The sequence below is a fragment of the Gymnoscopelus microlampas genome, assembly GCF_963454915.1.
Source record: "Gymnoscopelus microlampas genome assembly, chromosome: 5".
Lineage (NCBI taxonomy): Eukaryota > Metazoa > Chordata > Actinopteri > Myctophiformes > Myctophidae > Gymnoscopelus > Gymnoscopelus microlampas.
In genome coordinates, this window is record NC_139942.1 from 27,927,420 (window position 1) to 27,940,401 (window position 12,982).

Sequence of the window (12,982 nt, forward strand, 5' to 3'; positions counted from 1 at the left end):
TGTGAAAGGTCATTCTTTTGTGACACAGCAAAGCAGGATGTTTAAAATCAGGTACTTGGCGCCCTCTCTTGGCTTGGTAGAGATAATGCATGCGTGTGTGTGTGTGTGTGTGTGTGTGTGTGTGTGTGTGTGTGTGTGTGTGTGTGTGTGTGTGTGTGTGTGTGTGTGTGTGTGTGTGTGTGTGTGTGTGTGTGTGTGTGTGTGTGTGTGTGTGTGTGTGTGTGTGTGTGTGTGTGTGTGTGTCTACCAAAACACTTGTGTCTCAAAATCAGAATTCTTCCTAAATACTACACATTTTCTCATCCATCAGGAAGAGTCAGTCATTGGTCAATCATAGCACAATGTCATTAAAAACACTGAATGTCATGGGGGAAAACACAGCAGATGGAATCTCACAAACTGCGTGTACAGTAGTAGTTTTCCGTTACAATAGAAGATATATTGTATTGATCATGAATAGTCTTTTGCGCTGTAGTTTCTTCTGAAGCCTCTCTTGTTGGGTATAGTGCATAATAGCATTTGTATGTCAAGTGGTAACCCAGGTCTATGTAAATCCACGAGTAGAGTAGACAGATAACGATAAAAGCCAGCAGTACTCTGGGTCCCTATGGAGTTGAGAGCAGATATTCAGCATTCTCTGGTCTATAAGCCTTTTGACCTACTATGCTCTGTGAAGCTCATTTTACATATTTACCAGCTGATCTAAACTTCCCTGCTCTAAAGTTCCATTTGCAGCATTCACAGATCTCACTGGGAAACTTATCGCTCTGCTTCTGTTAGGCTAGATTCATCCTGGGATGTGTTGCTAAATACAGAAATTAAGCCAATTATACAGACAAGTGATTGCATGAATACCTCCCCAAACCCCCTCCCTAAAACCAATTAACCAATCAATTAATGTAGGTCTGAATTAATTTGCTATTGGGAGTCATTTAGCCTAAGCTATGGTATAGAGTGGCAGATAATCAGTGTCATATTTTATTATCTTCCCAGAGAATTAAAAGGCTCCCTAGTGTGAGGAAGTGGATGGGTTAGCCAGATTATTGTTATTATCATGTTGAATGACTTGGCCAATGGCCTCAATCCGATTTATCCCTATCAGACAGAACACTGTATTGCACTGTGGATGCTAGCTGTACTATTCATGTGTGTGTGTGTGTGTGTGTGTGTGTGTGTGTGTGTGTGTGTGTGTGTGTGTGTGTGTGTGTGTGTGTGTGTGTGTGTGTGTGTGTGTGTGTGTGTGTGTGTGTGTGTGTGTGTGTGTGCGCGTGTGCGTGTGCGTGTGCGTGCGTGCGTGCTTGTGTGTGTGTGTGTGTGTGTGCGTGTGTGCGCGTGTGCATGCGTGTGTGTGTGTGTGTGTGCGTGCGTGTGCGTGTGCGCATGTGTGTGTCTGGTTGTGGTTATGAACAAGAGGACTGTAATCTAGCAGCTATAATACCCCATCTGAAGTTTCAGAGACAGAACTGAGCTTAATGTACTACTGTACATTGCTGTACTGTCGTATAGATTGCTCAGTTTCTATAGGCCTGCTGGAATTGATGAACATTGCTAGGTGTGCTCTTATGTTTTTGGTGTTAAACATATTTTCTGCATCTGATATTTTTTTAAAAAAAATAAAAAAAAATAAAAAAAATGTAATCACATAATAATTGTTCAACTGATTTGGCAGAAGTGTGGTTGAGCAAGGTACTGTACTATGTGGATGAAGCTTAATTATACTGTATATTATACTGTACTTCAAATTATGTAACTCACAGAAAATAGTGCAGCTGTCGGAAATCTTGCGTTCTCCCCTGTCTGTGGACAATGTTATCTGTTGTCCTACCTTTAAAGCTCTATTATTACAATAGTAATCATTGTATACCTGTAGAGGGTATTGTTCTGTAACATGGGTCTCCCCATCTCTCCAGCTATTTAGTAAACCGTGTCTGAGCAGAAGGAAAATATAAATACCATACCTTCATAATTGGTTATCAATTCTTTATTACAATATTCAAGGTTTAAAGCTAAATTAAGAGAGTTGAGATTTTGCAATGTTAATTAGAATTATACAAAAATGAGATAATGCTTATAAAAAGAAAAGAAAAGAAACTCTCTCAATAAAATAAAGCCTGAATATTCTGGTTGTACCATCATAAAAAACATTGAAATATCTATAATAATAATAATAACAATATGATGATGATTATTATTATTATTATTATTATTAGTTGTAGTAGTAGTAGTAGTATTATTATACCAGACATATTCACAGTTTCTAAGGTACACGGTTTGATTCTGACATTGTCTTTTCCCAAAGGTAAAAATGAACAGAGATTGCTCTATTGGACATTTAAAGATTTTTTTAAAAAGTAAGGCAGCTAAGCAAACAGCTTTTTCAAACACCCTCCCTTGCGTCGCAGATGCAAAGTATCACGCTGAGGGCTTCATCATGCTACAAGATGCTAGCAGAATTGGATCAACTCTTGCATGCTGCATCCTTTCTCACAGCACACATCAGGTATTTTCCAAGCGGCACGACGCACACGAGAGGGTGCCTGGTACCAGTACTGGGCCAGGAAGTGCTCTTCTGCCTCCCCATCTGGCTGTGAAGCTCTGGTGGGGAGCTCTGGTGTTGGCTGGAGGCCCTCTGTTGAGGTGTCCATGTCCACTGCACAGAGATAAACAGAAAGAAAAAGACAAAGTGAGACACAGAAACATAACGTTAAGCCTCATTTGTATATTTATAGTATCAATTAAGCATGATCTGATAGTAGGTATAGAGAAGATACTGTGTATCACTGCATGGTTCTGTTCCCCAACTCGTATTCTACCCCACTGAAAATAAATATTTGACTGTTTTATGGATAATCTGAGCAGGCAAGCTTCAGTAATAGCCACTGAGAATTGTTAATACTATGGTATGGATGGTACTGGACATAATATGTCCAGTACCATCCATACCATTGTATGGTATGTATATATATATTATGGTACTGTTTATTGTATTCTATTGAGTTTCAGATGTTTAAATACATTTGTAAATTAAAGGAGGTTTTCACCCAAAAAAATACTTTTCTATCAATTTAATCTGGTAATAAGGCCTCCCAGTGTAATGTTCAGTACTTACAGTCATATCCACTCGCACCCAAATCTGAGACGTTCCTCCGGAACCGGCGGGAGTTGCCACAGGCGGAGACGGCCAAACGGATCAGATCTCTCCCACACAGTTTAATCCTCTCCTCACTATGGACTGTGCGCTCTCCCGTCAGCAGCACCACCAACACACACATCATCAGACCCTTGATACCAGACATTGTATAGTATACCGTCACTTCAGTCACATAAGGCAGCGAAGGTCTCATGGAGCCGAGAGAAGGAATGGACAGATGGCTGGAGGATGGTGTGGAGACCTGAAAGGCTGGATTGTGACTTTTTGAAGTGATTCAAAGGAGTTTATATACTGAATGTGCAATAGCCATTGTGTCTTCAACCTTGGACAGGGGCAAACATGTCCTGACCTTGTGCTCAGTGATCAAGGCTGGAATTCTCATTAAGATAAAAAGCTGTCAAATGATGGTGGTGATATACTGTATGCCAGGTGTTCTCAATCTTTCTAAGACCGGGACCCAAATATGATCCTACACTGTGAACCAACTGGACCCATACAGGTCAATTTGTACACTTAAATTAACACTGATAATTTTAAAGCATCAATAAAGAGCCAAAGGGGGAAGAACTACAGTCTATTTTGTGGCGGTTGTTTTATTTTTTGTATAATAATACAAATAATAATAATGATTATTATTATTATTTGTTCTTGTTTAGTTTTTTGTTTGTTTGTTGTTGTTGTTTTGTTTTGTTTTTTTGAGGGGGGGGGTATATGCATTACAGTATGTATATATATATACATACTGTATGTTTATGTCTTCCCACAGCACACAGTCACACAACATAGCTTATGTACACATTTGCACTAAACTGGCTCAGGCAGTTTCCGTTTGGATTGTTTTGTAAAGACTAAGTTAGTGATTTGTTATAATGGAGATATTGGCGATCAGAATCACTTATCAGCATTCTGACTGGGGATAGAAACAATACCCCTGTGGCAATTAAGCATATTTTGCAGAATATATTTAATTGGTATACATCTCTTATGAGAGCTTATTGCATTTGTTAGAAACAAAGAATTTGTCCACAACACTTTATCATAATTTTAACACAAGTACACACTCATTCTACTTTTTTTTTAATCCAAAATGGCATTGTCAAACTACAATAGAGTCCCCAATCAAATTATCCACCAAAAGATTCGCCCTCAACCTTTTATATCCAAATTCTATATTATAATCATAATTCAGAAAGAGCAATTTCTAATCATTTGTTTATGTTTGGCCTAATCACAAGTCTAACATTGGACATGGAATCATTTCCTTGGCTGTGTTCTTTTCTAACCCTTATCTTGACAGATGCTGATGAATTGGAAGTAAAATGGAACAGAATAGAGGACGTACGGATGTCAAGGATATTGATACTGACGTTGTTGTCCACACACCTGCTCCACAGGACTCAATGACGGACCATCATACCAGAAATGACTGGTTTTCAAAACATTAATAACAATGTGCAATTTGTTGTGTAAGAAATAAGAAAATATGGTTCCACTAGTGACTTCAAGCTCTTATATCCTTTATAATACCACAGTGATAAACACTGTGTCCTGTTGCCACTCAGTGGTTGTGCAATTATTGATTTATTTCTTTAGAAAGATTTTGTGGCACATAAAACAACGTAAATTTTACTTGTTGACCAGGGTACCCCAGGGGCCCTCCTTTTCTCCTCTACACCAAATATCTTCATCGAACGCAACACATTGTGAGCTTGTACCGTAGATCCACTATTTTCTTCAAATATTTGCCTGTTTTTGTCAAATGTTCACCTATTATGACATGCCCAGAATCGGAATTAAAAAAAATACTTATGATAATGTACACCTTAATCATCTGATTAAGCGCGTACACATACAGTATGTCCATTTGTTGCAATAGTATTAAGGCCTTGGGAAATCCTCCAAGCCTTTCTGGCACCATGCAGACATCGTGCAAAGTTACTCTGCAAACGCACAGAGACACACCAACTAAATTATCTATGGGGCTAGTACTTGAGAGTACCAATATGTGCATGCCTGACTGCTCACCCTGTGTGTGTGTGTGTGTGTGTGTGTGTGTGTGTGTGTGTGTGTGTGTGTGTGTGTGTGTGTGTGTGTGTGTGTGTGTGTGTGTGTGTGTGTGTGTGTGTGTGTGTGTGTGTGTGTGTGTGTGTGTGTGTGTGTGTGTGTGTGTGTGTGTGTGTGTGTGTGTGTGTGTGTGTGTGTGTGTGTGTGTGTGTGTGTGTGTGTGTGTGTGTGTGTGTGTGTGTGTGTGTGTGCGCACGCGTGTGCGTGCACGTGCGTGGTGCACATAAGGTACAAGTGCGCTTGGTCTTCATAATGACTGAAATCATCCTCAGTATGGATGCATGCCAGTATTGGTCCTCAAGCTTTTAAGTTCTTTGAAAAAGTGGTGTTCATGAACTATTTTGTATTAAAAAGGGGAGCTTTAACAATATGCTTTCTTCAGAAAGAGAAAGAAAGATTTTGTTAAATTGGGGCATTAAAGAAATAATGTACCAGACAAGACAACAGGCAATGATGAACCATAATGATTGATGAAAGACTTGCTCAAAGCTTCTTGAGCTTAATTGATGCGGCCACTATTAAAAGCCATCGGCATTCCTTCTGTTTGCTTATCCTGTAATCCCATTAGACAAACAGCCACCACAGAATAAGACTGGTGGCAGGGCAGAACTCCTAACTTTAGAGCCAACACAAAAGATTGGAACTGGATACAGTACTAAAGTAGAAGAGCTTCTTTATTGAGCAAGTCAGATTCTGTTCCCCAGCAAAATATGCTGTAAAACAAAGACAAGAACATGAACATATGCATACATACCACTGTATATATATAAAAAAAAAGTGTATTCATAAATTGCAGAACACTATACTGTGGTATTTGATCACATAAATACCACAGTACCATTAACATGTTGAATCCATAAACATTTTAACACACAGGTCTCCAGACAGAATTGAACCAGGAACAATCATTGTAATCATGTGGTTGACGTACTATCCGGTCAGCTACCAGCATGTCCTAGCAAAACATACTTGTAAATATTGTCAAATGTTTTATGACAGCTATCTCAATATCTAATGATTTGTAGACACAGTGGGCACAATAAATACATGTATTTTTACTTAGCTAAAGCCACAATGCATTTGCATTTACCCATCCATGATGATAGCTTTAACTGTATTGACTTAAAGCGGCACTATGTAACTTTTTTTTATGGATAAAATGTTAATGTGTCCTGTATGGTAGAGTATGTTAATACAATATAACTTATACAATTGGGGTGGTTGTATTTTGGCTCCATGTTCTTCTATTGAGACATTAAGGTTGTGTCAAAAGTCATGTCTCACCTAGACACAGGATCTAACCCCTGAGCAAGCAGGCAGGCTTTATTAGCTCTATGGTAAAAGATCTCAGCACTTGCGCAGGAAACCAGGTTCAAATCCGGGGTTGAAGAGGAAAGTTACATAGTGCAGCTTTAAAATGTTATTCGAGTAAACAATATATCATTATTTCAAAATGCGCACACTGAAATTACAATGATATCTGAATTATATCTGATGTCAACTTCTTCATTAACAGCACTTCCAGTAGAGCAGCTGGTCAAAAGAATCACAGTGATCTGTTCACCATTAGGCCACTAATACCTTTACTATGTGAAATCCTGATCAAACATCTAATCTTTCTGAGACAGAATTAGTAGGTAGGTAGTCCAGGACAGGTAGTGTTCTTGGACACAGATATCATGCTGTCCCATAGATTGATTAATTCCTATCCATTTGACTGAAGAGTGAGTCACTAGCGTGCAAACACCACCTAAAGCAAAGCCTTAAAGCTTATCTCCATCTTTCCTCCTCTTCCATTTCCTCCTCTTAGATTGTTTACTTTCCTTCATTCCATAGGCCCAGAATAGCCACAGGCAGGTGGGGCCAGATGCTCTCCCACCCGGCCAGGTTGATAAGGCCACTTAGGTTTAGCAAGGTTATATTATGGACAAATCATCTCAATCCACTGTATCATGACCGGAATGCCTGCCACTGGGCCGATAGTGAACCTCGTCATCAGAGTCCTCTAGCTGTGGTGCGAAGCAATGGTCAAAGTTGCGTCTCAGGCGTTTCTCAATCTGAAAGCTGCGCTCAAGGGCATGGCTGTGGTTGTACTCCTGTTCCTTGAGCTTGGCGTAGTAGTCTGAGAACTTGTTGAACAGGATAGAGATGGGCATGCCGTTGAGGATGATGCCAAAGGAGATGCAGCCAAAGGCCACACAGCGGCCAAGGTAGGAGATAGGGACCACATCGCCATAGCCCACAGTGGACATACTCACCTGTATGAATGAAAAACAAAAGGGAAGCATGTCATCTTGTGTTCTCAAGAAGGGAAAATTCCATTCAATAAGACACTTAAGCACATCAACATCAGGATGGTGCTGTTCATAGCAAGAAAGACCAAGTTCAACCATATAAATTAGATCTTCTCAGATCTTCTCCATCATTCACATTTTGCAAATGTGAGTGATCATTGTTCAATGATGACTTAACTTAACTATTTATTCCATAGTGCGTTATAAGTTTTGCTGTTCATCGGGTTCATCACTCATGAAAAGAAGTGAGGTCACTTGTTGATGAAGTATGAATGGAAGTATGTCCATAATTTCTCAAGGAGTGTAGCTATGGTCCCTTTATTCTATGGATGTTAATCCTTAAAATCTACTTCTTCACAGTATATATATTTTTTTTAAAGATTTTTTTTTGGGGCTGATACCTTTATTTAGAGAGGGACAGGGAAAGTAGGCTGACAGGAAATGGGGAGAGAGATGGGGGAGTGACACGCAGCAAAGGTCGTCGGGAGCGGGAGTCGAACCCGCGACACGCTGTCAGGCTGGCATTGCAACCTAGGGTGCCTGGACTGTCACGCCACGGCCCAGGCCTCTTAACAGTATATTAAGGGACAATTCCACTCTGAACCATGTTTCTGATTGTGTTTACCATAAAGTGACCATGGGAATGACTCATGTGAAAAGGGGTGTTACAATTCCTTTACAACCTGCCTCAAACTGTCCCTTGTCCATGACACTGGCGTCAATGAAGACATGTTTTTTACAGACAAGACTGTTCTGATGCGCTGTTACAGGCATTATGTCACACACAACTGAGATTAAAAGCCTATGATCCAACACAACTGGAACACAACATTTCTAACGATTCACTGCAATCACTGTGTCTGGTCCGAAATGCAACTCGTTACACAGCATTAGATGAGATTAGGCATGTGCAACTTAACAGATGCCAGCCGTCAGATAAAACGTCCTTAATCAGAGAGGAGGAGACATGGGGAATCATGCTGATGACGACCAGACACACTGTCATCTAATACCTTGTGTTGGGAGGTTGAGGTTCACACGAAAGCATGTAAATCCTAGGATTATATTATTATACTTATCAACAACAGAAATTTGTTGTCTCACTCCAGTGTGAATAAGTAGAATGAAGAGAAAGGTTCACTGATCCAGGGCTTACTGCTCTCAGCCAGCTCAATGATAGCGATGCGATTATTGTAAATGTACTCTTTTTTTCCTCTACCAGGCCGGAATGGCCGGGGGCGGGGATTATGTTTTCGCCCCTGTCAGTTTATGTGTCTGTGTGCCAATTGCCGTGAAACCTTGCACGCACACTCCCAGTAGGCCATGGAAGAATCTCCACCCCCGATATTAATCGGCCTAATGGTGGCGCTATAACAGGTCGCTTCACGTTTTGGCCTATAACTCTTGAACTATGCAATTAAAATAAAGATTTGCATGGATTTCTTGGATCTTGAGGCAGCCTCCCATGCACATTTCCACCGGACTAGATTTTTCGCTATTTTATTCTTGCTAACTGCTTTTGTAGCAATTAGGGGTTAAGCGTCTTGCTCAGGTACACCTCTCGACACATTCCCGGGGCTCGAACCTGGAGCTTTATGCTTCCCAGACAGGCTCTCTACTTATTCAGCTATGGCCACCCCAAATGGTGTCCTGTGTCAGGATAATTCCCAACTTGGAATCACATGTTGAGGGGCCTTGATACTGTGAGCCTCCAAAACTGCTTTCACTTCTGCCCATTAGGGGGTCCCACAAACGTGAACAGTTGCACCGTCTGTTGCACAAACTCTGTTTCCCCCAGAGCTTCCTTGTGCCCTGATGGCTGTACCCCACAACCGACACAGCCCGGGGTAGGCAATCCAACCTGGCGGAGATCAGTCCTCCGAGGAGCACACTTTTCTAGTTTAAATAATATTAATAGATAGATAACACTTTATTTATCCCCAGGGAAATTGTTCACTCTAAAGCAAAAGTGTTCAAGGAAATGTCGATATTATTACTGACACAGTGATAATGTGACGTTATGATAACAAATGACTTCTCTCTTCCTTTGAGCCTTTGCATTTGAACCAGCACCATGCAATGTTTCGAATCTTGACCATAACCACTTTTCCCCCCTAAAAAAGGCAAAACTGAAAATACTTTTAACACTGCTGTTCATGCAGGTCCAACAAATAGGACCTGAAATACCACACACACATGCTGAGACTTTGGAAACTGGCAGCCTACTCACCGCTGCCCACCACCAGGCATCTGGAATGCTGCTGAAAGGAGTGCCTGGCTGATCCTGCTCCACAGCGTGCATCAGAGCTGAGAAGCTGAAGATGCCCATGGCGATGAACAGGAACAAACAGCACACCTGAGGGAACACACCAATGTGCGTTTGGACATATTGCATTGTCGGGAAATAAAGTTGTAAACACTTATCTAAGATCACACATTGTAGATCATACAAAGTATACTGTATGGGTATGGGTGTGGGTGTGGGTGTGTGTGTGTGTGTGTGTGTGTGTGTGTGTGTGTGTGTGTGTGCGTGCGTGCGTGCGTGCGTGCGTGCGTGCGTGCGTGCGTGCGTGCGTGCGTGCGTGCGTGCGTGCGTGCGTGCGTGCGTGCGTGTGCGTGTGCGAATGTGTGATGGTGGTGGAGTATCTGATTTTGTCTGTGTACAGTATGTTGGGCACCTGGGTGTCAGCTTACCTGTTCAGAGCACTGGCGGATGGTGAAGCCAAACGCTCTCATTCCTGTGGAGTGGCGAGCCAGTTTTAGAATACGGAAGATGCGCATTAGCTTGACCACCTTAAGTACTTTGCTGACTTTGCTGACTCGGGCCATGGTCTTCAGGTCCTCCTGGGCGCCAGCGTCCTCTGAATCTGTGAACAGTTCAAAAACGATCTGAAGAAAGTAGGGCATAACGGCCACCAGGTCCACAAAGTTAAGTGCACTTTTCACAAAGTGTTTGATGTTGCTTGTCGTGAGAAGACGCAGGAAATACTCCAGGGTAAAGAAGACGATGGAGAAGATCTCCACCCACTCCATGTAGGTTTTGCCATATAATTTGTACACCTTGAGCTCTTTGACTGTATTCAGAGTCATGGCCACAATGGAGATGAGGACAAATAGGCTGGAAAACACAGCAAAGGATTTGGCTGCCAGTGAGGAGTACGGATTCTCTATCAGGTCCCACAGGATCTTCCGTAAACCACCACAGAACATGGAATTGTAGCAGTCCTCGTCCTGGTGAGGCTTGATCTCATTAATCAGCTCGTTTGTCACCTTCAGTTGGTCTTTGATCTCGTCAACTTTTTCCTCAAATAGAATCCGACAGCATCTGAAAAGAAAGAGACAGTCGCCATTAATTCGAATGTGTTTTCATACCTGCACGAAACAAACAGAGCCACACAGAAACTCATACACACAAACCCTTGGTACAATTGCATAATTCAAAGGGAGATCTGAGTGCACCTTGGGGTGTCCCTCATTTTCAGTCCCCAGAACTCCATCTCTTCATCGAAGTTGATGGGACATAGGCTCTCCATCACCCATATGACATTGCTGCAGTAGAAGTGGAAGATGTAGTGGAAGAACATGGGGTCTCTATCAAAAAAGAACTCATTGTTGCGAACGTTATAGTCATCGCACAGCGTCAGCCGCTTGACCGGATCTTCGCAGAGGGCGAGGATGCCAATCCTTGTTTTTGGGTAACGGAGGACCAGATGCTTGGGGATGTGAAAGACCTTTCCGCCCACATTGAGGTTGACAACATTTGATTTTCTTGGTTTGGGTGCCTCTTTGACAGCCTGTAGTTCATCCAGATTTTCCATAGATGTCCATGCTTTCACAGAGCTGACTTGTGAAAAGGGGAAGTCGTCCTCCTTTTCTTCAATGCTCTGATTAAAGCTTACATCTCGTTTTATGCTGGCAAAAAGGCTGGAGCGGCGTTTTTTCAACACCTTCAATTTAGGCCTTTGGGCTTCCATACCGATGGCACAGTCTGCTATTATCCTCCCAATGAAGTTATCCGCCTAAGTTCAGGCCCACACAGTGGATGAACGAAAACACCTCCAAAAAATAACGACAGTATTCCACAAGACTTATATTCCAACAGGATCCTTTGTACTCGTGAATTCTGCCATCCGGGGTAAATGAAAGAGAGAAGGAAATGGAGACAGAAAGAGCTGCTACGTTTTCCTCTCAGCGTGCAAGAAGATCAGCAACATGAGTTGAGGATTCAGCCTCCTCACTGATTCTATAATCCTATTGCTGTTCTTTCTGTCCAAACGCAAGTTAAAAATACTGTCCATGGGGATTAGTGCTGCGATTTAAGGCTTTGGCTCCTAAGAAGAGGAAATGCAAAGAGAGATAGTGGAAAGAGATGTCAGTCTTACATTGATGACAAGGCTATTAAAAGCTTATGTGCAGGCAGTACAGACAGAAAAACTGTAGGTACTCTGTCTAGACCTCAACATACTGTTGCTCTAAATGTGATTGATAATTGTTTTGTATAATACATACATGCATACATACATACATACATACATACATAAATACATACATACATACATACATACATACATACATACATACATACATACATACATACATACATACATACATACATACATACATACATACATACATACATACATACATACATACATACATACATACATACATACATACATACATACTGTACATACATGCACCACACACACACACACACACACACACACGCGTGTGTGTGTGTGTGTGTGTGTGTGTGTGTGTGTGTGTGTGTGTGTGTGTGTGTGTGTGTGTGTGTGTGTAATGGTGAAAGTAAATGAAATGCTGTTATGAAATGTTGTTACTGTATGTCCCACAGCAACAATTTATTCCCCCAATATTTTCCCCATACAATTGTAAAAACAAATTGTCAATTGTTTGTAGATTCATACTTTTTCCCTATACGTTTATCTCGTTCCCACAAGTTGGAACTCATTCCCACGAGATAAACTTAATACAAATAAAAATAAACATTGTGTGAAAAAAAATCACACAATGTTGATTTTCTTTTTTAAATACCTAAACCTAAACCGTTTTTTCCACCAACATAAAAAAAAAGTTTCACCAACTTTTCCTGAACCCTTAAAAAAAATAGGAAAAAAAACACAAAAAAGCACTTAATACGGAAACGTCTTTTCCAAATAAATGTACCCCTAGAAAAATCTACCTACTAAGGGCACGGCCACACCGCACTTTTATTTTACCTATGGGGCGGAATCTGCCAATGCTTTGTCAATGCAAATGCGTGGATTCATGGTCTGGGATTTTTTCCAAGAATCCACCCATTTGCATTGACAATTCCGCCCCAGAGGTAAAATAAAAGTGCGGTGTGGCCGTGCCCTAATGTCCCTTCAGGGGCTCCGTAGGATTCAGCTGATTGGAAGTGTCTTTATTTAATAAATATAATAATGGAAGATTGCTTTTCAAATGTTTTCCT

At 41.2% G+C, this 12,982-nt stretch overlaps 2 protein-coding genes across 2 annotated transcripts; both read right to left on the reverse strand.

The window, feature by feature from the left end:
- Nucleotides 1-2,444: 2,444 nt before the first annotated feature.
- Nucleotides 2,445-3,296, reverse strand: insl3 (insulin-like 3 (Leydig cell); the record flags this gene model as incomplete). Its single annotated transcript, XM_084056827.1, has 2 exons — nucleotides 2,445-2,650; nucleotides 3,110-3,296. The coding sequence occupies 2 exons, from the start codon at nucleotides 3,294-3,296 to the stop codon at nucleotides 2,445-2,447; spliced, it is 393 nt and encodes a 130-aa protein (XP_083912953.1).
- Nucleotides 3,297-7,152: 3,856 nt separating this feature from the next.
- LOC311045017 (potassium voltage-gated channel subfamily V member 2) lies at nucleotides 7,153-11,483 on the reverse strand (the record flags this gene model as incomplete). Its single annotated transcript, XM_084056828.1, has 4 exons — nucleotides 7,153-7,473; nucleotides 9,740-9,865; nucleotides 10,204-10,834; nucleotides 10,969-11,483. 4 exons carry the CDS (start codon nucleotides 11,481-11,483, stop codon nucleotides 7,153-7,155), a joined length of 1,593 nt encoding a protein of 530 aa, XP_083912954.1.
- Nucleotides 11,484-12,982: the final 1,499 nt, after the last annotated feature.